Source organism: Melanotaenia boesemani, chromosome 3 (genome assembly GCF_017639745.1).
Source record: "Melanotaenia boesemani isolate fMelBoe1 chromosome 3, fMelBoe1.pri, whole genome shotgun sequence".
NCBI classification, from domain to species: domain Eukaryota; kingdom Metazoa; phylum Chordata; class Actinopteri; order Atheriniformes; family Melanotaeniidae; genus Melanotaenia; species Melanotaenia boesemani.
This window is the reverse complement of record NC_055684.1, coordinates 27662134-27687550: the sequence shown is the minus strand read 5'-3', so window position 1 is coordinate 27687550 and position 25417 is coordinate 27662134. Positions and strand designations below refer to the sequence as shown.

The following is a 25417-nucleotide window of genomic DNA, read 5'->3' as shown; positions in this document are numbered from 1 at the left end:
GAAAAACACTACTCAGTTGAGGACACAAATTAAGTAAGCAAGCAGACAAATTGTAGTTCTGGAGGTTTATTCAGCATGAGACATGACAGAACAATTTCATTGTCTGATTGTGTTTCTGGGTACACAGTGTGCAGTAGAGTTACTCAGTGACACAAATTTAAGGGTAATATGCAATAATATAATAAAGAAAATGACACAAACCCTTTTACTCCCACTGTATTTAATTATGGAGGCATGAAATGCATTTATGATTATATGAGGGACCTGGCAACTGTAACTGCTGCAGGAAGAATGAGTGCTGATGTTATTCATTTATAACAGATGACAAACAAAATCAGAACAAAGTTAATAGTATAACTTGTCCTGTGCAATAGACCCATATAATTAACTATAATGTAAAGAAGTAATCTGTTCAGAGTGAAAATACCACAAACACACTAAGAAAGAATTTTCTGAAGTATAGACATTACAGAACAAATTAAGCTTTACTCAACATAGACTGCTTGAGTATTAAAACTTGTGATTACTAGTCAGATCAGTTATTACAGCTTTAATAGGGAAATTTAAAGGAGGCTCCAGAAGCTGTATATTTAACTAAACACACAAAATTCCACCTCCCATTATACCAATGAGCAAGAATAAACACTACGTTAATGAGAATGTTTAAATCTAAACACTTACACAGCATAAAGTTCTGCACAGTAACATTTAAAAGCTTGTTTTAACCATGGAAATAATATATTGAAAGTACAAGCATTACCTATTCATTTTGTCTAAACAAACAATAGCCTTGTGCAGGTTTGGAAAAATAATTACATAGATAAAGGTCATTGTAAAAAGGAATTTTAACAAAGTTCTTTATAATGTAGTTACTTTAAAAAGTTTCTTGGAACACAAGTCTGATCAGTACAGTTCGCACACTGCTTGCAGGATGTCACCTCTTGTATTTTTTTACACACCAAAAAAACTGTTCAGCAACATGTTGACCTTTTTTTCTGCACAGGCTCTTTGTGCAACACTGTGGCTTCCTCTCTGAAGTCCGCTCTTTGACTCAGCATGCTTCCAACAATAAAGAAAAAACACAATCAGCTGATATGACAGCAGGCATCATCAAAGTTGTTTTTTTTTTTTTTTTTGTCTTTTTACTCTTTGTTTATGATGTGTGTATAAAATAATAACAATAAAAAAGAAAATCACGTGTACTACCTGGCAACGATTTCCAAAGCCTGGATAACGTTTTCTCCTGTGGCAGCGCTGCACTCCAGGAACCCATAGTTGTATTCCTGTGGAGAGAAATGGCTGTGTCAGCATGGCTGTTTGATAATCCCTAAAGAAATACTGGATTAAAGGCAGTTGCAAAAAGATGGTTTAATGGACCAAATTCATACCTTTGCAAGAATCTCTCCCTGTTCAGTTTTAACCTGTCGTCGTGCATGATCACTCTTGTTTCCAAGAAGTAAAACAGTAACATTTTCTGCAGCACTTTCCTGGAAAACATGGGTTACTTGGGTTATTATTTGAAGGTTTAATTGCAGGTTACACATTTTCACAGGGCACAAATGAAAATCAGCTTCTCTTGTAATTTGGATTTTAATGTAGTTTGAGTGATAACTTTATGCATTAATGTGTTAAAAAATGGATGTGTTAATTTCACAGATGTTGTTAATTTTAACAATGATCAGGCGGCACCCTGAAATTATCTTGGGACCCCCAGTTTATGAAAGACCACTCTATATCATTATAGCAGGCCTGAAAAAAGACTTTAGGTTGGAAATGACTATTCTTGTTCTGAAGAACTATTATGGCATTAAGTTGTAGAGGTCCCGGGTTATCTTTGGGGTTCAGTCATTTCCTTGACCTCTATTTTATGTTTGTTAGGTTTTACATTACGAACACTAAAAGTATCAAAAAGTTCATTTTCTTTAGTAACGTTTGGGTTGATCACAGCAGCCGGGATTATTATTAGACACTGAAGAGAAGCCAGATGTAAAAATCCAGGTAAATGCATTGCCTGAAACTGCATCATTTCTGATTCATGTGAAGACTAATGAAGACTGATTTCTCACTTTAATAGCTGGATGGATGTTTTGCAGGTTATTTATACAGTTTTGTGCAAATAAAATCAAATTAAAAAGTATAATTTGGAAACTGCATTGTTTAGAATCTTTAAAGAATATTGGATGTTATATCACAGACTGTAGTATTTATGAAATAGACATTTCTGTTTTATATTTAGATCAAATTCATATTAAAAAGTGCAATAATTAGATTAAACAGCTCTCTCAAGCAGAGGGAGTGAATATAATTAAGTTCATCAGAGTTGGTCTAGTGTTGCATAACAACTTGTAGTATCAACGTCTGTTTAAAAAGATAAACTGCCACAAACAAAGCCAGCTGAGTGTTGAGATTAGCTCCTGAAGCATGAGATGCATCCTACCTGAATGGAGTTTGCCCAGTAGCTGATTGCAGAAAAACTCTGGGAGGAAGTGATGTCATACATCAAGAGGAATGCCTGAGCTTTGTGGAAAATCTGTTTTGTGATGCTGCGAAATCTTTGGAGACAGATGAGAAAGAAGTCAGAAGTAATCTGACTTTTTTTTTTTTTTTAAAGATCAATTATTAACCCTATTTAAACAGGAAATATGAATCCACTCATTTAGAGTCTGACCAAGTTTGTGTTTGGCCATTTTGAATTAAATATGAATCCATCTGTGTGTCCACCAGAACAGAGTGAGCACCTTAGGAGCCTGTCCAGTGTATGAAAAGTTGGAATGACAAACAGGGAACTGGGTGTGCACAGCGCTGTGCTGACAGATATGTGCCAAACCAGTTCTGAAATTATCTGTATTCTCGCCTGAAGGAGACTTCTTAACATTTAAACAGACTTTGTAAAGCACAGTTTAGAAGGCTGCAGCTGTATCTTCTTATGTAAGCAACACAGATGTATTTTGGTTAAATGTTAAGGTGTATTGAGAACAATAGGAGCAGCCTTCACAGTGGATGACAAGGAAACCTTCGGTACAGAGAGACAACCTGTCCCCAACCATTGGGGGAAACGAAGTTCATCTATCAACATATAAACTACAGCTATTTCCTGGAATATAAAGACAATTGGCACATGTGGTTCAAGATTCAGGTTACAACGAACCACAAAATAACGCTCTGTATCTGTGGCAAGATTTGACCTTTCTTATTACCCGTAACCAAGTACTCAGCCTACTCACAGCAGACATTACTGCCCTATCTGGAGTTAAACATCTGATAGTATATCTAGTTCATTGTTTGAAATGTATATACATATACAGATAGGTCACCTTTGTGCAGTTCAAGGCCTCAAACATCAAGGTATTGCCAAAGAGGAGCTTGAATCACATTTTGCCATCCTAAAACTAGATATGAATAGTATGAGCTTACCTTTCTTGACCTGCTGTGTCCCATAACTGCAGAACTACAGGTTTTCCTTCCACTAACACTGTCCATGTGCAGGAATCAAGACCTACACAGAATTATTTAGGTGAAATGTTGTATATTGCCTCACATTTAAGGGATTAATCTTAAGGTAAATGTCAGATTCTTACCAACAGAGGCTGGTAGATCTAAGGAAAACTTTCCATTTTGAGCTCTTTTCATGAAGGAGGTTTTTCCCACACAGCTGTCTCCAACCATCACCACATTGTAAGAGTTTGAACTGAGGTCTGTCCTTCTGGGATCAGCTGCAGACATGACAGTGGCCACATATTAATGTAAACTGTTTTTCTTGGTATTTAAGCAAATGCATTCTGCTGGTTGTTGTGTTAACGGTGTGTTTACCATAAAAAATCTCCCTTTGGGTCTCTTGACCAAAGCGGATTTCAGACTGGACTGGAATTTTCTCACTGTAGGAAAAGCAGACATAATTTAGACCATCTTTGGCACAAAAAGCAATTTACTTACACCGAGGATTCTGCAATGTCATTCATTTGAACCAAGAATAAAAAAAATAGAATTACATAAATAGAAATAGAAATTCATGTTTCAGTGTCAGTGTGTTTACATGGGCTCACAACTAATGATACACCCCACCCCCTCAAAAAAACCCAAAACAAAACAAAAAAAAGAAGTAAAAAGAAAGAAAGAAAGAAACAAAAACGTCTGAATAAAATTGATTTAATAGAAGACACTTCAGCAACACCAATCTCTCATAGTACTTACTGCTATGAAATGTGAATCTGTAACCAAACCCTTCATTATTATCCTAACATAAAACTTCCACCCTTCCATTTATGCTGTTAGTTTAATTGAGCTGGGTAAAACTGCTTTCTCCTCCTGTATTCGATATGGCTAGAATAAGCCTCAAAACATCATCTGCTAAAATACACTCCTCTCTCTGGATAGAAAGCCTCAATTCCAAATGTTTGAGGTTAAAGTAGGGCATCAATCTCCCATGTAGGAGACCTGAGTTCAAATCCCACAAGGGATGAATATTAACACCTTCCAGTTGGGTCCTTAGGCAAGACCCTTAACGCTACTGCCCAACCACCTTCAGATGTAAGCTGCTTTGGAGAAAAGTGTCTGCTAAATGACTGTGGAATAGAATAAAAAAAAATAACAGAATGATTGCAGAAATTTATGCAGAAATTTAATAAACCCATCATTTCTTCCCAATATTCCCTTATGTGAAATTGTGTTTTATGCTGCTGTCTTTACCAGATTCCCTACATGTTGCACTGGGACATTCCTGAACAACATATCAGTTACATGTATGCTAGGTCTGTATTATATGTGTGAAAAAATAAACCGCTTAAATGGTGAAATGTTTGCAGTTGTTAGGTTCCTAGGTTCTTTTTTTACAAGATGAATGAAGAAACTTAGTTCTGAAGATTAATATATGAAATCATTGTTTGATTAGTCAAAAGTCTGGTGCACAATTACATGTATATATACTGTATATATATATATATATATATATATATATATATATGATGGTTTTTCTCTAAGTAACACAGGTAGGTCAGCACTGTTATGCTTCATGAGCTCTGCATGTCAGACGTACCTTGCAGGCTTTGAGGTGTTGAAGCTCAGTGTTTTCTTGTCACTTTCATCAACCTGCAGAGACAAAAATGTAATTACCATTTAAAAGATGAAAGCAAATAACTGTCTGTTTTCTTTTGCATATCATATCATTTAATGAAAAACAGCACTAATTTATTTTAACTAGTTTTCATGAAGTTTATTATTGCCTGATCATTTTTGAAGGTAGTATATATATATACGTCATGTTTCTGAAAAGCCAAATATGTGTTCATGTTCTCCTTTTTACTATGTGAAACAGGCAGAGTCAACCAAGTCTTCCTCATTCTGGTTCATTGTGCCATTTTATCTTGACACAAACATGTGATTCAAGTAGAAGATGTTTCATGTAAATGGGAAGTACAGCTCAAAGACTCAAGTGTGAGAAAGAACATTATTCTTGTCTGGCTAAAGATGTATATTGTCACAACAGATAAATTCAAATTTAGTAAGAACTCTCCATGACCAAAAAGGGTAATTAAAATGTAGTAAAACAACTTTTTTTCTTTTTTTTTTATCAAATTTTTATTTTTCTTACAGTTTATTGTTTGAGTGTAGAGACATTTAGGTTGATGTTTTTCCACATTCAGTGATGATTGTGAAAAGATTCTTTCTTTCTGTACAATAAAAATCTGATTTTGAAATGTGTTTTCTGACATCACATATAGCTTTAAAGCCAGTCATGGTTCCATATTCACTATTTACAAATATGATAGAAAACTCGAAGACTTTAGAAACTCCAATTTTAAGACATCTTGTGTTTAGAAATTTTATTAAAAAAAGAAGGTGTACAATTTAGAGGTTGTGGATCTGGACTGAGGCTGAGTTGTCTGTTAACTATATGGATGTGCTGATCATATGTATGCTTTAGTAGATCCATGCAAAATGATGATCAGATGGTTCGTGTGGAAGAGGGAAAAGTTGATGCTTTGCTGCTTACCTGTGATCTTTTGTCCAGACCAGGTGATTCTTCTCGGGGCTCTTCAGTTGCCTTGTGTGCATCTTCCTCTTTGACATCATTCTCATTTTGAGAATTTATTATTCTGGCCTCTCTTGCAGTTTGGTCTTTGTTGCTTTGATGCAGGTGTGACTTCCGGTTTGATCCTAATTTTCTTCGCCTCCCACCAGATGCTAATTCTGACAGCGTATCAGTTTTGGGAGAGGTGGACTGAGTCGATTCAGTTTCTGGAGTCAGATGATGTTCTGGTTCTGTAAAGTGACTCTGGGAAACTGGACTTTCTTTGGCTGTTTCCTCCACCGGAAGCATTGACAAAGATTTAACAACATGACTGATTTCCGCTTCTGCAAAAAAGTGATCTTTTCTTTGATCAGAATCACTGTCTTTATGCTCTACATAGAGTTGGAGGTCTTTTTCTTCCATTCTGGAGGCACCTTCTGCCATCATGTTTTCACTGGTTGCTGTGGTCTCTGTTGGTTTGTTCTCCAACTCCTGCTGTTGATTCAAACCTTCTTTTCTGGTTTGTGAGCTGAGATTCTTACGAGTGGAGCCCAATTTTCTTCTCCTTTTGGGCGAATTTAAATCCGGACTTGAGCTCGTTATTTCAAGATTTTCACATTTACTTCCTTCGTGCAAGTTACTTGGCTTTTGTTCATCAGCATCTTGGACTTGTGCTGGTTTTAAACTCTCCTCATGTGTTTGCATACTGATGCCAGTGCTTGTCTCAGTAATTAGAGGCAGCAGCTGACTCAGTGTGCTACTGTTTGTTCCAGAAGTTAACTGTATCTCAGTATTTGTAAAATCATCTAGCTGTGATATCTTGTCCACATTTCTCTCCTCATCCCTTTCATTAGCTGCCATTCTGAAAGCAACTGGTTTGATGGAGGCAGACTGTTCAGAAAGGGAAGCTGGTATCACTTTACTCTCGCTGCTCTGCTTGTCAAAAGCACAGCTTTGTAGCGTGTGCTCCTCATGATGAAGGGTTTTAATTTCCTCTGTTTTTTCTTGCTTTAAGGTATGCTGTAATGGCTGGCCATGTTCACTTTGTAATACCTCTGCAGTTAACGACAACTCCTCCACAACCTCCAACTTGTCCAGATCCCTGACCTCATCTTCTGTATTAAAGTCACTTTCTTTGCTGTCTGTATCTTCCTCTTGCTTCCTGTTGAGTCGACTCCTGCGAGTAGAGCCTAGCTTTCTCTTCTTTTCTTTGGATTTTACTTGCAAATTTTCATTGTAACCCGATTGAGTTTTTTCTTGCAGACGGTTATGTACATCCATGGGAGTAGAAATTTCACTTTCTAATGATGCATCCATTTCTTGGACATGTTCCCCTACAGCTTCATCCTGGTCAGGACCTTGTGCATCCATTGAGCTCGCCACCTCTGTCTTGCAGTCCTCTGTTGTGACACATCTCACCGTTTCCATCACATCATCTGCTTGTTGCGAGTGGACTTCTTGTCCTTGTGAGTTTTTGTCACAAGATAAAACTTCTGTGTTGTGGCACTGAAAGGCTGCTTTGTGATCAGGAACATGCTCACTGCCTGATCTGGGGCTGATAATGTAATCATGATATAAGATACTCTGCACATCTGAGTCATCTTCCCCATCACAGGCTTGCGATGATTGCATCAGTTTAACTGTGTCATATCCTGTAAACTGACTTACATTATCAGGCTCTTTCACAAGTTTTGTGTGTCTTTCATCAAGGTCTTTATTGAATTTGAGAGGGTCTCCATTGTCTGAGTCTGGATTAATATCTGATGTTGCAACAGCACTATTGTCAAGAACTTTTATCAGCTTTTCTGTGTTTTTATCTCCTGACATGGTAGAACTGATCTTTACTGTCCCAGCAGATAGTAGATCTTCTGATTCTTCCTGCTTCGTTTTATTTGCTGCTAACATTTCTGTGTCCTCCACAACTTCCTCCTTAAATTCTTGGTTTGCTTTAGTTACCTTGGTTTGCTGTCTTGTTTTATCCTTTCGGGTTGACCCCAGTTTCCTTCTGTTTCCTGCTAGTTTGACACCTGAGTGTCTCTCATCTTTAAAGCTCATACAACTGTCTTGAGGCTGAGAGTCCAAAGGAGTCATATCTGTATCAGACTGCCGTGTTTGCACAGAAGGATTTTCCTCTAAAATCGTGGTGTAATTAAGTTGATGCATTGCTTGATCAATATGCACATCATGCTTTCTAGTCACATCTTCTGAATGCATAGCTCTTTCAGCTTTAGATGAGTTGAAATGTTCGTCTTGTTTCCCATTTGTAGGAAAATTCTCTTGTGATAAAAATGTCTTTACCTCAGCATTGTATTTACTTCTCTCTGTGGTTCTCTCTGGTGGGATGGAAAACTCCACATTTTCACTTGGCAAATGATTGCCTTGTAAATTTCCACATGGCCTTAACTTTTCTGTGTCCTCATCTGGTTTCTTGTTTTCTGTTGCAAAGACAGAAGGAAGTTTGTCATCTGGCAGCTTCCTGGAATTTGACTTGATGAGCTGCTGCTTCACTGAAGGACTTGAGGTTGTAAACTCACAGATGCCAGCAACTGTGCCAAGATGTGCATTTTCTTTGCAGTGAGCAGCCATGTTGTCAGTGGGGGAAGTGTCAGATGTTTCTATTCCTTCTTTCCTCCTTTCTGGTGATTTTTCCAAGCTTGACCCCACTACTCCACTGTTCCCAGCAAGGATTAAACTTGTGTCGTTTTGCTGAGACTGAGAATCCAAAACAGCATGTGTTTGATTTTGCAGGCTTTGTAAAGGAGATTCAGTACGTCCAGATTCAGAGAAGAGTCCTTCCATCACCTGGTGACCCATTTCTTTATCACTCGGATTTATTATTACTACTTGACCTTCAACCTCATACACGTCACCAGATTTCTTTTCTTTTTTTTCATTTGTGTCAGTTATGAAACTAATTTGAGACACGCCTTGCATTTGTGTTGGCTCAGTCTCCTGTTCAAGCTCTTTCTGCTGAGATGAGCTGAGCTGTTTTTCTTTCATAGGCAACTCATCTTCTGGTGATCCTTTCTCAACCCTACACTCATCCTTTACATATTCCCCACTACTGCTTTTTTCTAAGTGGATTTCTTGTGCGATAGGGCACACAAGCTGTTCACACACCAAATAATTCTCCTGCAAATTTCCATCCCCGCTTAGAAGCTTTGTACATTCAAGTCTGTCCTTACTCACTGTACCTGTTATTGAATACACACTGGAAAAATCCTCACCAGGCACCAGTCCGTAACGTGACTTTTCAAACACACTTTGGTCTTCTGTGGAGGCTGAATGTACATCAATAGGAGGTATCTCAGAAGTACAAACATCACTGTCAAAATTGACCACTTCAGTCTGAAAAGGGCCAGCTTTTTCCTCTTCTTCCTGAACATTTTCCACAGATTTTTCCTGGCCAGCCATCTCTACTGTTAACACTGCCTCACTGGATTCATTACTGCTTGAATTTGCACCAGCATCCTTTCTAATTTTATGGTATGCTTCAACGACAGACTCTTTGACCTTATACTTTCCCTTATTTCTACGGCTAGATCCCAGTTTTCTTCTGTTGCTACTATGGTGGACGTCTGTGTGATTGTTTTCGTCTACACTCACAAAACTGTCCTGAGGCTGGTGGTCAGCAGATTTCATCTCCTCTGTTTCGTACAGAGGTCCCTCCTCCTCCTGATGAAATATTTGATCAGTATTTGGCTCTACATCGCCCTCTTTGAACTCATGCACCTGACTTGGTGCAGAGTTTTCTATATCACTGATGGGTGGCTTATTGACACCACATAATTCATAATCCTCATTTTTCAGGTCTAAAGCCTCTGAGAAGTCTTGTTCTGTAGAATCCTCATTTGGTTTATCTTCTTGATTTGAAGCGGTCTCTTTGGTTGCAGGATCATCAGTTCTGTTCACTGTGAACTCAGACTGGTAAGCATTAGTGATTTCAGCTTGGTCAGTAAGGATTCCAGAAGCAATTTCTAGATTTACTGAGGAATCATTGAGCAAGGTTTCAGGAGAGTAATCATTTTGCAAAATTTCTTGCATTTGTGCTGGATTAACCTCATCTTCTTGCACTTTCTCTGCAGCATCCTCTGAATGAGGATCCCCTCTGTTCCCAGTCTGGCTGAAGAAAGTGTGAGTCTGCTCATCCATGCTCACAGAGTCAGGAAGGGCTGAAGATTGAGTTTGAGGAGAAATATTGCTTGTCTGGCTCTCAAAGAAGACATGATCTTCATTTTGAGGAACACTTTGCCCTGAATTGTATTTTCTATCCTGATGCATCTGTGCCATAGTAGTTTTTATATTTCTTTGATCGACAGCCTGCAAATTTCTTTCTGTTGTAGGAAAGTCATTCTGTTTGACAACAAGTTGAGTTGAAACTTCCTGTTTGGCTGCACATTCATCAGTACTTTTCTCTGTGGGATCGGATTGGTTGGTGATTTCAAATGGATCAATCAGACTTTCAGAAATTTCAGGATTTTCTGATACATTATCTGTCACAGCTTCAGAACAGTTCTTAGTTTGCAGAACTTCCTGCATTTGTGTTGGATGAACCTCGTCTTCCTGCACTTTCTCAGCATCCTCTGAATGATGAACACCTTTGGTGTCTTCACTGTAAAGAGTGGAGGATTGATCTGTTTCTTCTGGCATGACTTTTGCAGATTTATCAGACAGATCAACATTAATTTCAGTTTCCCTTTCATTTTGATCTTCTGGAACATTTTCGCTTGTAAGAATGAAATTTTCTGGTAAGGAGTTTTCAACATCAGCAGGTGCAGTCAATGAAAACATGGAGCTGCCATGTGACACAGAGAAGATAACATCATGTCCTGTGTCTTGACTTAAGTCTCCCTGGCTTGTTGTGCTTGCTTCTAATATTTTTTCTTTTTCAAGGGCTTGATCACACTTGTCATGCTCTAAAACTTCCTCTTCAGATTCTTTGAGATGCTGTTGTCCTTTATTTCTACGTCTAGAACCATATTTTCTTCTGTTCTGGGAGTCAAAATGGGCATATGTTTCTGAGGGCAGGGTTTGTAGGGCAGAATTAATCCTTTCATCTTCGAAGAGATCCCCTTGATGAACAGTTTGTTTAACACTTTGTTTAACACCATCCTCCACATGAACTCCACCCTCATACATCTGTCCCACATCAGTTTTTTCTGCTTCTGTATTGTTCCCTTTTTGCTTCAAATCATCAGCCTCATTTCTCTGGTCTGCAGCCTTCAAATTGCCCTTGTTTGGACATAAATCCTGTTTGGCATATGGAGTTGAAATGAACCCTTGTATTTGTGTTGGTTTATCATCCTTTTCATGCACTTTGTCGACACCATCCTCTGAATGCTGAGCAAAATCATCATGTTCCTCATTTGTAGGCAACTCCTCTTTTGGTGATAAAAGTACAGCTTGCCCAACACTGTTTTTAACTTTAGTGATTTCACTGGGGCTGCTTTTATCTGTGGTAATTTCTGGTTTGGCAGACTCTAAAACTAGTGAGCTGATCTGTGACTCACTCACCATGTGGTTTCCCTGTAAACTTCCATCTTGTCTGAACAAGTCTCTGACACCTTTGTTGTTGCTCTCTGACTTTGCTGCAGCATGTGTGTTAGAATTTGCTGCTTTTTTGTTCATTAGCTGCTGATTCACTGAAACACATGAGAATATACTTGAATTGGGTGCCTCAGAGAGGCCATCAAAAGGGGTGTTTTCTTTGACTTCCTCACTTTCAAGAAAGTTGGACTCGTCGGTCTCTTTCAGCTTGCTGACAGTGTTAGAAGTTTGCAAATTGCTTGTTTTTGGCATTAAACTTTCCATGATATCGTCTGGACTGACAGTGGTCATCTTAACCACAGAGCCATCAGGTGAAAAGCTTGTAAACATGGTGCTATCAAGTTGTGCTGCTGCTGACACATGTGTTCTAAGAGTTTCTTTGCCTCTCGTTTCATCCTCAAAATCTTCTCTGGGTTCCAGGTATGGTTCGGTTTCTGGGTCTTTTGTAAGTGGCTTTCCTTTATTTCTTCGGCTAGACCCCAGCTTTCGTTTACTCATTGTGGCCTCTGGTGAAGTGAGCTTCAGGTTTTAAACTGTCAGCAGTAAACAATGTGATTAATGATTTGGCACTTTCCTCTAGTAACCGGTATTGTTCTACAGAAGTACCTTTTGACAGTTATAAATCTTAGTGGTTTCTCTTTGGTTTGGTAACATTTAAACAAAAACCACTATTTTTTTTTCCCCTCGTCACCTTCAACACAGCTTCTAATCAGCGTGAAACATCCAGTTGTGCAATACATTACAAAATCAAGTTCAAATACTATTCAAACAATAAATACAGGCAAATTATTATAAACCTCTAGAATGCTTCTAAATATTAAAAGACTTTGCAAATGAACCATTTTAGCACCATACTACTGCACAATTCAGGTGAAGTATATTTTAAACTGCAACAATTTACTTTAGTGGAAAAAATGCATTTGAGTAGTTGCATATGTTATTTACAGCCTTCTATATTATAATCACATGTACTTACCATCTAAATCTGGCACCTCTGTCGTCTGAAAATACAAGCTGCTGTGTAATGTCAAGTTATCAGTCCCTGCCCACCAGGAGTTGCATTTCACATGTGAGGGAGTGTTAACTGCAAGCATGAACGCTTCCTGTGTGTGTTACACTTGCAGCCTTTATCTGCACCATACAATAACTTCCTGAACAGTATAAAGTTAATTTTTTTAAAATAACTAGATTAAAATGATGTGTTAAAAATGTAAACAATTATCAAGTTTAAAAAAACATAAGACAAAATTGCATGTCACTTAAGAAAAACATTTATTGAACAAGTTCAGCTGCATCATCACAAATTGTCAAGCAAAGCAGGAGGTAAATGCAGTTTTTGCCAAAGTGGCAAATAGTGGGTAAAATACAGCATAACAGATGAAGATTTCGAGATAGCTCACACATAACAGCACCAGTATTTATAATGATAAAAGGTACACTCCCACTACTGCATCTTACAGTGAACTATTGAAATAAACAAATTAAACCAAGAATAAAAGATGAGAAACAAAAACATCACGAGACTTTAATTCCACAGTTTAAAAAAAACATGTCACAGTTTAAATGCAGTATTCAGTTTCAAAACATGCAGGGCAAGACAGATTTCTCTGAATGAAAGAAAAAAAAAGTTAAATGTGAAATCTTGCCATGGCAGCTGACGAAATGAAAACGTTTCAATCCTTTGTTGTTCACATAAAGGACAGAAGTATAACTTGGCCACTGATTGGCTGCCTTAAACTTACAAAAAAATCTAACATGACTTAAAAAAAAAACACTTTTCACAGCCATAGCGTGTTCCAGCAGAACTATCCAGGATCTTCATTTCCTTTCGTTAGACCTGGACCGACTGTAAAACAAATCAACGATTAAAAAACGGGGATCTACAGAGCTATGTTGGCATGGAACTCACTTCCCAAACACCTTGAACAAAATATTAGCATTAAAGAATTTAAATTGTTAATAAATAAATATCTCTTAAATTGATATACATATAACATTTAGGCAATCATTATTAAAAATAAATTATATAAATTATATAAATATTTTAGTTGAATGGGTCATTGGCTAGAGTTATAATTATACAATGACTATTGATGCTATGTGCTAGAATGTGGGAAAATGTATTGTTTTGATTATCGTTGAATGTGTAACAGGACTACCTTTTATTTTATTTTTGTGTGTTTTATTTTTTTCTTTTTCAATGCTACATTTCTATGCTTATAATTAAAATAACAAGTTTTATGTGTCGGAGCCCAGGAAGAATAGCTGCAGTGTTGCTGTAGCTAATGGGGATCCAATAAAAAAAAAATAAACAATGAACAACTCGTGAATAATTTAAACTACTGATAATATGTTGATGTCAAGATGGAGTCTAAAAACTGTGATGTGGTAATATTAAACATTACCTTCTTGATCGTGAGAAAGATCTTGACCTCTTACGGTTCTTATCTCTAGACAGAGATCGATATCTGCGTTTTTCTCTTGAAAGAGACCTGAAGGGAAAGAAGAAAAGAATAAAGTCTGGCTATTCATTAAAGACTAAAGCATGGCTCAAATGCAGTTTTTATTAATCTTACCTGCTGCGACTGCGACTCAGGCTCCTCCTTCTTGGTGATCTAAGGTGTGGTGAGGTTAAGAAAAATGAAAAACTAATTAGGACAGAGTATTCATACACGTCCTCCCAGTAATGAAACTGTTGGCATTTTGATTCTTAAGAGGTGTGGGTTACATGTGGAAACGTGGTTACACGTTCCTCCTTGTTAACAGAACCATCTGCATCCATGAACAAGGTCAACTCTTTAAAAAGGAATCTTTGTCCAATGAGCACCAATCATGAAGCCAGATTTTAGAAAAAAGAAAATCAGGGCTCGACATTAAGACTTGCTTAAGCAATGTCTGTTGACAACAGGCAGGAAAAATTATTCTTAGACCATCTGAGTGCTTTACTTTTGGATAACACAGGTGGCAAACTGTGTATGCACAATGCTTTCCTAAGTCAGTTTGCTCTGTTCAGTAGCTCTGCTGATGATTTAAGTATGTGTATGTGGAGCATATGATGACACATAAAAAGCACTTGCAGTCTATATGTGTTAGCCGAAAAGAAATAAAACTACATAATAAAGCTTACTTTAATCCAGTGGGTACAACTCAAGATGGCTTAATGTCGAGCCTTGAAAATGGACACTGACAAGATATATCAAACATAAAAACAAGTGAGTTTTTGCAAATGAAACTTTTAAGATTGATGATTAAGCTCCTTGAGCTTCAGATTTCTGTGGTGCTGCACTGAACTGCTCAGGGAAAACTCAAGCAGCTTTGAAAGACAGATTAATCATATAAACTACAAAGAGCAGGATAAAAGCAACTTACTATTTTGGGGGATTTGGGCAAGATAGAAATGACGCAAGAAGGCCAGACTGATGGTGAGGGAAGTCGAATTGCAGAGAGGATTTGCCACATGATGCAAATGTTGGAGATGCTTGGTGGCTGGTTGGAGGGGGGTAGTTGTAGATTTTTCCTGCCTTTTTTGGGGGGTTGGGGCGAGGAATAGGGAGGAATGTAAGCCAAGGGCTGTTCCCGCTGATACAGTAGATGTTCGGAGAATTGAAAGAGTTAAGACGCTGATTAGTTGATAATGTGAAGTGGACCGCTGTCGATTGGGTAAAGGTCGGAGGAAGTAGAGGAGGATGCTGGGAACTGCATGCTCAGGAACCAAAAGGTTGGTGGAACCTGACGACTGGCGGTGCGCCTGGCTCATGTGACAACACCAGCCAAGCTGTTTGGGACTCGTTGGTCAGCAGTCACATGAGGCTGAAAGAAGACTAGTTGACTGACTCAGATGGTGAGAAGCTTGGTGGTGACTCTGCAACGGGGTTCAGTTTTATTAATAGATGGTAACTGAACTCAGAGAGAAAACAGAATTTACACCTACAGAAAGTGATTCTATTATTGTTTCTAAAATGTTTGATCAGTGATGAAGTTCTAACTGAACCTCTTTAAAAATCCCCGTAAAGCAGCATTGTTCAGGTGGAGCTTGGTGTTTTTACAGGTAACTTTACAAGAGTTTATATAAACTGCCAGTAGTCTTGGATGCAAATTTTGAGGAAAAAAAAATCCTAAAACCTTAAATTGAAAAAAAAAGAATTGTGCCACGGAGGTCAATGGATAATCATAGGTCATATTCACAAAACATCTAAAAGCCAAGGAACTTCTAAAAAAAAAAGGCAATTCAAAGAACATTTTATAAATACAAGTTAGTGAGTCAGAAAAGTAAGAGTCTGAAATACTCCCAACCCTGTTCCTGAAGGCCCTCAAGGTGTGTTGCAGCAGGGAGACATCTAACACCTGCAAGATAGTGGGCCTTGAGGACCAGGGTTAGGAATCACTGCTCTAAAGCCACAAATACTTGTTTTGCACCAGCCAAATCCCTCTGGTAACTCATCTTTTCTTGATCACATTTAGAAAAATTACTAGAATGGTGAACTTCCGATAGCAATACATTTTATCACAGATTAAGTTACATTACAATCCCTCTGCACAATATAAAACAATAAACAAGATCCTTTGTGAATATGACCACAGATTATGGCAGAATACAAGGAAGGATGATCTTCATTTAATTTGAAAAAATAAACTAAAAATCACTCCACCAATGCGACCTGGAGTAACATTGGGAGACAAAAAAACAAAACAAAAAAAAAAAAAAACTTGACTATCTGGCTTTGGTTTAAGAAAATATAGTAGGTCTAAGATCTGAAGTGGTTTAAGCCTAAATGGAGCTTGGTTGTTCTAAAATGCTTTTGCCAGAATAAAGAGTGAAAAGCTGATATTTAAAATTGTGTGTAACAAACTATGAACTTTTAATGAACAATGCAAGTAAAACTGCTCTGAAAAACAGTAAAATAAAAAAAGGTAGCCAAGTATAAAATGCATACCTGCGTCTGACTGGAGGACTCCGGCGCCTATAATCATCCCGAGGGCGTCTACCCCAAGATGGAGGAGGACCACGGCTCCGAGACCGTTTTTCTCCAGTAGACAACTCAACACGCACTCGACACCCACACATGGTCCTAGACATCGGTCATCAAGTGAGTGTAAATACATTTTTTAATGAATAAAAAAGGGGGAAAAAAACAAACAAAACAACAACAAAAAAATGGTATTACCTGCCATCCAGTTCTCGCACAGCATCAGATGCATCTCTAGGATCTTCAAACTCCACAAAAGCAAAACCTGGAGGATTCCTGGCAACCCAAACACTTCTTAAAGGACCATAGTACCCAAAAGCTCTTTCCAGCTCTGTCTTATTTCCATTGTTTCCCAGATTCCCTACATAAACCTTGCAGTCAAGAGGACAGTCTCGATGAAAAGCAGGGTCTGAGAGAAAAAGAGAGAGAGGGAGAGAGAAAAAAAAAATTTGAAAGATGATTAGCCATATGGGAAATTTTCACATTACAGACTTAATTTTTCCTAACTAAAGGTTCTCTCGTAATTAAAAGGTTGAAAAATTGTTCAAAATTTATTTCATCCGCTCAATAAATTTTATGTATATTCTCGCTTTAATAGCCAAATCAACAGTGTTTGGCTATCAGGACATCGGAAGGTCTGTGTGCTTGACAACTTAGATTTTTCTTAGGATCATAACTAGTATCGTACCTCCCATTTCAACTATCTTCTTGTAGGGGTCCTTTGTCTGAAAGAAAAGAAGGAAATCAAGAAGCTGTTTGTCACATATTCAGAGCTCTATGTAAAATGCATATATTGTCCCCTTTACATTTTTCCAAATTTAAACAGTAGAACTTCAGGACATTGCACTCATATCCATTGAAGTACAATGCAAACTCTGCAGGAAAGGCATATATTAAACACAGTAGTTTAGGGATTTCATTAAGTATAATTTAAATAATTTGAATCAGAATATCATTTTTCAACACTTGCAACCCTTGAGTTAAACCATCTTCATACACCTGAGTTCCATTTAAATTTACATATTTTAGTCTGTATGCCACAAATGACTTGGTAATGGAACAAATTTAGAGCTAATCAATTATCACAATATACAGAGACATATTGTACTATAAGCTGCCAATTTATGTGGCATGTTTTGCAAAACACAATCCTCTAATGTGATCCTGCTGTAAGCAGACTCAATCTAAAGCTGTTCTCACATATGTGCTGAAATATTCTAGAGGCGCCCTGGAGTGGTGGCACACAAATACCCCTAACATTCACTCTGGACTTTCTGCAACCATTTTCCTATCCAGTTGAGTGAGCATGTATTAGTGTCTCGGTAACTACTCCAGAACATTCGTTGCCACTGTGCAATTGTGTATGTGTGCTGATGAGAATGTCCTTTCCGCTGATCTGTATGCTGCTTTCCATGCTATCCCCGTGCTTATCGATAGGTATAAATACAGCAATTTCTGCATCATGTTTTGAATGCTATTGACAACCATTCCTCTGCACCCCCTCCCTAGTACCAGTCTGCTGCTGTGTGCTTGTGAGATCAGTAACTACAGAAAAAAAAAAAGAAATTAGAATCAAACTGTCCAGACTTTCTTGTGAAAATATATCATTTGTAAAAGTGGTTAAATACAAACTCGTGTTTATTACTAAAAACTATTTCAGCCAGCAACGCTGCCTCAAAAATGATTATGTGGTAGATCAAAAATGTGATCATTAGCAGTGATACTTGTTTGGACGTTTCAACAAAAAAATAAATGTTGAGTCTTAAGCTTTGATTTATCTTATAAAAGTGCCAGGTTTCCTTAGTCTCTTGAAATTATAATTCAAAGTTTGTAAATGAACACAGATATTTAAAATGATTTATTTACGACAATAAATTTGTGTTTCATTCAGGTTGTTTAATGTGCCTTTCTTCGGTTTTTCCACAACTAGTCAGATAAGTCTGTTTATGCGGTTGGACCACTTAAAAAATAACACATTTTACAATGTATTAACCGAGTGGAATGAGCTCTACAGTCGTAGGCTACCACAACTTAGCATCGGGAGATCATTGGGTTTAAAGGAACATTGCATTACAAACTGATAAATGTATAAAATATGCCCATTTCTTTTTGCATTTTTGGCAAACCTGGTTACCAAACATAGATGTGGCATTGTTTCTCAACCTCCTAACATCAATTCTGTGTACAAGCACAAAATGAAATTGCCAACAAAGGTAGCATTTGCCACTTTGAGACAGTTTCAAAAAATATTTACCACTGAGCATACTAACAAATGTCCCATGAGAAATGTAAAAGTAACAAAGACGATAAAACACACTTTACAAACATAGCTCACCTTTTAATAGCGATAACTCCACAAATATTAGCAGCTGTTTCAAACCTCCCGTTGACGAGGAGGCCCAGTGTGTTAGCTTGTTAGCATCCGTAGCATAACGGAAGAAGGCATGCTTTTCTTCTTCTCTGCGTGAATTAGCGGATAACACAACGACGTCACACGAATACATCGCCGTCTATTGTTCAGCGATGAAGAGTCAACTAGAAAAATTCAGAGCATGGTACTATCAGGTCCAGCTTTGCTAAACATAAGTTGAAAAGAATATTGTGAAGAAAAGGTTTCATAAATTGATATTTTCAGTGTGTTTTTTAAAGTTGATTATTTAAAAGTTCAGAAAATCAACTCCTGGCTGAATGTGTGGTCTTTAAGCATTTGTAAATCTTTGTAGAATATCTCCCAAATTATACTGAGCATTTATTTGACATTTTTAAATAACACTGTTTTAAAAATGGAGTTTTCATACAATTAAAGCTGATTTAGATAGTTAAAAAAAATTTTAAGTAATTGTTAAACTGCAAGGATTGCATTGATCTAAGTAAATACATCCCTGTTCCCTAGTTTGTTGACTCTTTGTTACAATTCACTACAGCAGACATTATCTTCTACCCTTGACTAATGTTTCTGCTCTCTCATTGATGCTTTTCATGTCAACACTCATCTGAGGGCTGGGTATTATTCTAAATACCCAGCCAGAGATTTTTGCTCCTACAATCTATGTGGACCAAATATCTGAATATTTGGTGCAAAGGTGCACATATTTTCATGTGTAATAAAAACACAATGTTTTTGTCTCTCTCTTAGTTAAACATCCCTTCTATGTCAAGCTAATATTTGAGGACACCAAATGCCATGCGCCTGCATATAGCAGTCTACTATATACAGTATATAACCCCTTTATCCTTATGAAAAACAAAGTTGTTGAACAGAAACATAGAAACAATGGACAGCAAACAGAGAGGACTGTTTAAATAAAAGCACAGATGCTATCAGAAACAACATATTTTTAGAACTGAACACATGCAAATTTTAATTCTAAAAAACAATTTTCTCAGAACTATTAGAAACACTATAGCTTTCTTTCCAAATATAAACACATTATTACAGATCAACGTCTTTTAGGAAGTGCATTTATTGAAATACTGAATTGAAACACTAATCAGATGTATTTAAAAATAAGTGACCTATTAATAACTGGTGTCATTTTTTAAAGGTTACTAAGCAAGAAGAAAATTTTAGGAGATGTGAATAGGAAAGAAACAGATAAAACCAATCAGTGTCTGGAAAATTTAGTAGGGCTGCAGTTACTGTTAGATAGTAAAAGAATAAAAAAGCTTGAAAAAAGTAAATTGCCTGGCCTTCCCGGCATTCAACGCATTGACAGCAAAAAAAAAATCTGTTTCCCCTTAACGAGAGATACAAACTTTACTCAGTCAGTTTGACCTGAAAAAGATACAACAGGCAAAACAGCTGCCTGCCATTTAGTGATTACATAAGAACATTGGTAAATCAACAGTCAGGGTTATTGCTCAACCCGCAAAATTACCACAAACGACCTCTTGAAAATGTGCAAGTGGGCGGGTAAATGCTGTATGTACACTTCCTGTCCAGAGACAAGATAAAGTAGAAAAGTAACACAAGGGAAGAGGAGTGTAACAGTAAGTCTTTGTACTGCGCTGGCCATAAATGTACTGTAACTCCTCACTACTCACGTCAGAAAATCAAGTATAAGACAAAAAACATAAAAAATAAATAAAAAAGATTAGCTGTTTTAATCATGATTTACTTCCCTTAGAGAAAAGTAAAAGGTGTTGATTTTGAAGCACGTTTCAGCTCTTAAACACTTCAAACTTTTTCTCAAACACATGTTGAAATTCACTGATGCTAAATGCGATCTTTTGAATGATCCTGATTAGCTTATCAAACTAACACAGCACGTTTGCATAAATATAGGTGATTTATCTGCCTGAAAGATGAGATAAACCACCAAGACTCAAATTAGCTCTCCAGAAATTTGTTGTGCTTTGACTGGCAATCTCTGACCTCTTTTTTTTAATGTCAGATAATATAACAGCTTGAAGCAAGTGCCACACTGTGCAGGATAAAGGTACTTCACGTATTAGGAATTTTCTTTATCACGTTCTTAACATCCCAAAACCACATGCGTAAAGATAATGATAACTTTTAAAGAGCAGTTCAATGTGAATTTGTATCACAAACTTTGATTAGATAGAGGATGACAGGGACAAGACGAGGAAATGACCAACAAAGTTTTATTGTTACACCAAATAAGGAAATGTGTCATATTCTGTGAGCTGAACGCGAACACCTACACTGTTTTTACAGATGGAAAAAAGAATTCAGACCATTTCAACAAAACGATGGAGGTATTAGCCAAAATCAGTGAATTTACAAATAAATAAAAATAGCTTAAGGAGGTGTTTAGTTAGCATTGTGATCAGTTTAGAGGTGAGTCTGCTGCATAGGAAATGCTGCAACTAAACTGCAGATATTTAACAGGTTTTACTGCTGAGAACCTAAACACTTAAAATGTTTTGTCTTCTGTGGCAGATTCTTCAGTTTAAAGTGTACAAGCAATGTACGTAACACTGGAGAATGTGAGCTAGGACTCCAAACAAAGCATTTTATTTTTTCTCTCTTTCTAAATTGTTTAAAAATAAAGTTAATTTTTTTTTTATTTAGGACATGAGCGTAGACTGGCAAAACTTGAGACAAAACACAACACCAGTCTGTCTGTTTTTCAATCTATGCAAGCACCCTTCATATTTAAGAGTCATCCACTGCTTTGGCAACAAACAACAAACTCCCACAACAGTGTAAGGGGAAAATCTTTTGCAGAATAGCACCAAAAATTCACCACCGATGAGATGGTGCATTAAAAGGTGTTTAAAAAATAACACAGGCCTTTTACATCAGCAGAACAGCAACAAACATGTCTTAAAAAATACATAAACATAGTTTGGATGCTTGTCTGGTTGGTGCAGTGTATATCAACTTAATGGCTGTGGTCAAAGAGAATCTTCAGGTTGTACTTGAAATGTAGATCTTTTTTATTTTATTTTTATTATGTTTTGTGAAGACACCAAAACTTTTTACTTTGTAGCTATAACACTTAAATGCGTCTTTATGTGAGAGGATATCTACCCTTAAGCCTACCCCCAGTTGTCTAGGTAAATCAAATTAACAATAAACCATGTCCACATTACATACAGCCATTTAAAAGTGCAAATGATAAATAGAGCTGACCCCCCCCCCCACTTGGTATTCACTGTTCTGCATTTTCTCAGTCATTTATTTTAAGTCCTTGGCAGACAGTTGTAACAAATACTTTCTTTAGGGGGCAAAAGTTCAGGGATAAAAGGGATCACTCATGAGATTACTCCCATGTACGTAACAGGGACGCCTAGAACACAAACAAAGAGCATTATGTTGCTCAGCTTTATTTTAGTTGCAGCTTCTCCAACATTATGCCTAACCTTGCGCCTTTAATATCCCCAAATGAAGATTTTAGGCTCGGGCTGTTTTCTTAGTGCATATCATCCTGCTGCCATAGGTTCTCCTTGACTGTGTTTAAATGAAACATCTTTTTTTCATACATCCACTCAGGGCAGTGTTTTTCAATCAGATTAGTACAGCACATTCTGTTCTGTTTCACTTCCTGATGACTGTGCAGCCTCTATCCCTGAATGAACTCACCCGCGTGCTTCTGGTTACACCAAGACGCTCATTCAGACAGAGGTATTCTTGCAACTGCCTGTCAGATTTTAGTAACTCATAAAAAAATTGGAAAATATGTCAAGGAAGCCTGATGTTTGTTGACTCCGCTCAATAAATTAATAAATATGACTTTTAATTGAAATGGTGCTCTTAAATAAGCAGCAGTATGAAGATGAATGCCTTACACAAGGTGTTAAATCTAGATGCGCTGTATGTATTAGATGTAGCTACAAGCAGTTGATTAACCCTAAAACCATCTAATTTTCCTGTTTCCTATCAGGCTGGTGCTTTAACCACAACAGAAACAAGATGTTTACTCTGTTACAGGAAGGAAAACAATTTCTCAAGCCATGTGTTCCTATAGAAATCTATTCATGCATTTCAGTTCAGCTCAGGTCAAAGCCGTTTACTTGACCTCCTGTGAAACACAGTGGGGCAGGAAAAGGTGTCAATGAAGCGACAATGTCAGAGCACTTTAAAAAGTTGGGCAAAACTTTTTGAGTTTGTGGCAGGCTGTGGCATACTCAATTCATATTTTCATTTTTAATTAACTGTGTATTTATTTTTAATAGTTACAGATAGGTGGGGACATGTGGTGAGGCTGTGGTGGTTGATCTAGATCACAAGACCACAGGCGATTCTGTTTCTGTATTATTATTATTATTTTAATATGAATAAAATGTCCTAAATCAAGTGTGCATATGAAGCCTGCTTTCTTTTGATAACCAGATGCTTGGAGGATTACTCAGCTGGTTGACAACATCCCTGTGGGTTTGCAGAATCAGGTTTACTTGCGTTATGTCACCTTTATAATTATCAGGATCATCATGTTCCCTTCAGTAACTGCCTGTTGTCTGCCAGGTGGTCAGACAGTGTCCTCCTTACCTCTGATTGTAGGATTTACCCACCAGTAACCCTCAATAAACTATCTGAGAAAGAGTTTTCTGTCACTGTCTCACATGAACAAACCTTGGTGCCTTGTTGGCAACATACAAAGAACTATAATCCATATCAAACTTTAACATAAAAAAAAGAACAAAAACATTTTAATTAAAAAAATATTATGAACATCATCACAAGATGCAGTCATAAAACATGCTGTATTTCAAACATTGTATATTGATGTACGAATACCAGACCACAGAGGCACAAAAGCAAAGACATAAAAGTCTTTTATGACTCGTGGGAATTTCAGCTGCTCTATCACACACCCTCCAATGTAAATGTCTGGCTTTAGTAGAAGTCTGAGTTCATCAGCGATATTATGAGCCATTTTAAAACACGCCAACATTGTATGCTCCAACAAAATCCTCTTTAATAATGGTCACAATGGCAGGGTTTATTGAAAACAGGAGTTTATTAATAAGAAGAGGGCGATTTCTGGGGTGACCACATTGGGTAAATGAAATCTAAACACACAGCTTGATTAGCCCACAAAATTTTTTTTAATGACTTTGACTAACAGAAACTAAAGAATTTCTCACAATGTGTTAAAAAAGAAACTCCTAAAAAATTCATGTGAATTATGACATTTTTTGCATGGGTCAAGTGTTATACAGGTTAGGTTTGCTGTCTGCAAAATGCAAAACAGTTGTAATGCAGAATGCATGTAAATGCATCATTAAGTAAAAGCAACTTATCTTTACTTACACCTCAGAGAAAGTTCCATTCTTTCCTTGCAAGGTTAATTTCTGACTTATGAATGACTAATAACAAGTATATATTAGCTAAGACTTATTGCACTAATTCCAGGTTTTCAGGAATTGTGCTTCACAGCATGAACTTTTACTCTCAGTATTTTCCTTGACTATAAAGCCTTTTAATGTCAAACATTAATGTTAATCATCAAACCATAGAACATGTTGGGTGTTTATTGCTAACTACTGGCTTTTTTCTCTGAAGTTTAATTGTTGATTCTTAAATAAACAATTACAAAAAAAAAATTCCCCCCTGGCTCTGATCCATATCATTCATTTTTCAAACAACACTTGGACTAATCTTATTAATCAATGTGAACACTTCTACTTTTTGTCCCTACTGGAGGTTCTTCTAAAAGGTTTTCCTAAACTGGTATACAGGCTGAATATGGCAAAGTTATGTTAAACAGATTTAATGTTAAGATTTGACTTCCTAAAAAATGGAAAAAGAAAGAAAGAAAAAGTAAACTCATAAAAACCACTGAACATCCCTGTTTTATGAGAGATAATCACACCTAACGCTTGACCTGGTTATGTAATCAGATAAGTAATAAGTATACAGAAATGTAGTACAAAGTTCGTACATCAATGAAAACATTGTGTAGAAATATGATAAATACCAAAGGAATGTTTTAAAAATAATTATTCTTAGATTATGATAATTGATACTTTCATTTGTTAATCTAATTTATGCCAAATTGGTAAAGGTGATTCACTTTCTCTGTAGTTTTTGGTTGTGAATTTACCTTTGGGAGTACTTGAAGAATTTACTATCATCTAAAGGCAGACGTTATCGATTGATTGTGTATTGTTTCCATTACTAATGTAAACAAGAAAAGTGGCTAAAAATAGCTTTCTAATAGTGAATATCAATAACAGCTTCTAAACTAAACTGCAAGTATAAAGTACATTAGCATATGGGGGCCAAGCTAAACATCTATCTTCTTGTTTTTAATTATGTTATCGTTTATTTGATTTGTGTTGATATTATTTACAATTTTTCATCTTTATTGATTTAATTTATTTTTTATTTTTTTATAGTTTTGCTTTTGTGTCTTTTCAGGTTTGTTCTGTGCACTTTGGGTTACTCCTGCGTTTGATAAAGTGCTTTTATTTTGAAGTTTAAGAG

At 36.8% G+C, this 25417-nt stretch overlaps 2 protein-coding genes across 2 annotated transcripts; both read right to left on the bottom strand.

Moving 5' to 3' along the window:
- Positions 1–50: 50 nt before the first annotated feature.
- Positions 51–12087, bottom strand: rab44 (RAB44, member RAS oncogene family). Its single transcript, XM_041980369.1, has 9 exons — positions 5990–12087; positions 5033–5085; positions 3811–3875; positions 3579–3713; positions 3415–3496; positions 2438–2552; positions 1389–1487; positions 1207–1283; positions 51–1059 (listed from the first exon to the last, which is right to left on the bottom strand). The coding sequence occupies exons 1-9, from the start codon at positions 12050–12052 to the stop codon at positions 972–974; spliced, it is 6777 nt and encodes a 2258-aa protein (XP_041836303.1). The 5' UTR covers positions 12053–12087; the 3' UTR covers positions 51–971.
- Positions 12088–12809: 722 nt separating this feature from the next.
- srsf3a (serine and arginine rich splicing factor 3a) lies at positions 12810–19104 on the bottom strand. The gene is made up of 7 exons (XM_041980419.1): positions 18857–19104; positions 17210–17246; positions 16720–16930; positions 16489–16623; positions 14131–14169; positions 13960–14046; positions 12810–13400 (listed from the first exon to the last, which is right to left on the bottom strand). The coding sequence occupies exons 2-7, from the start codon at positions 17214–17216 to the stop codon at positions 13373–13375; spliced, it is 507 nt and encodes a 168-aa protein (XP_041836353.1). The 5' UTR covers positions 17217–17246; positions 18857–19104; the 3' UTR covers positions 12810–13372.
- Positions 19105–25417: the final 6313 nt, after the last annotated feature.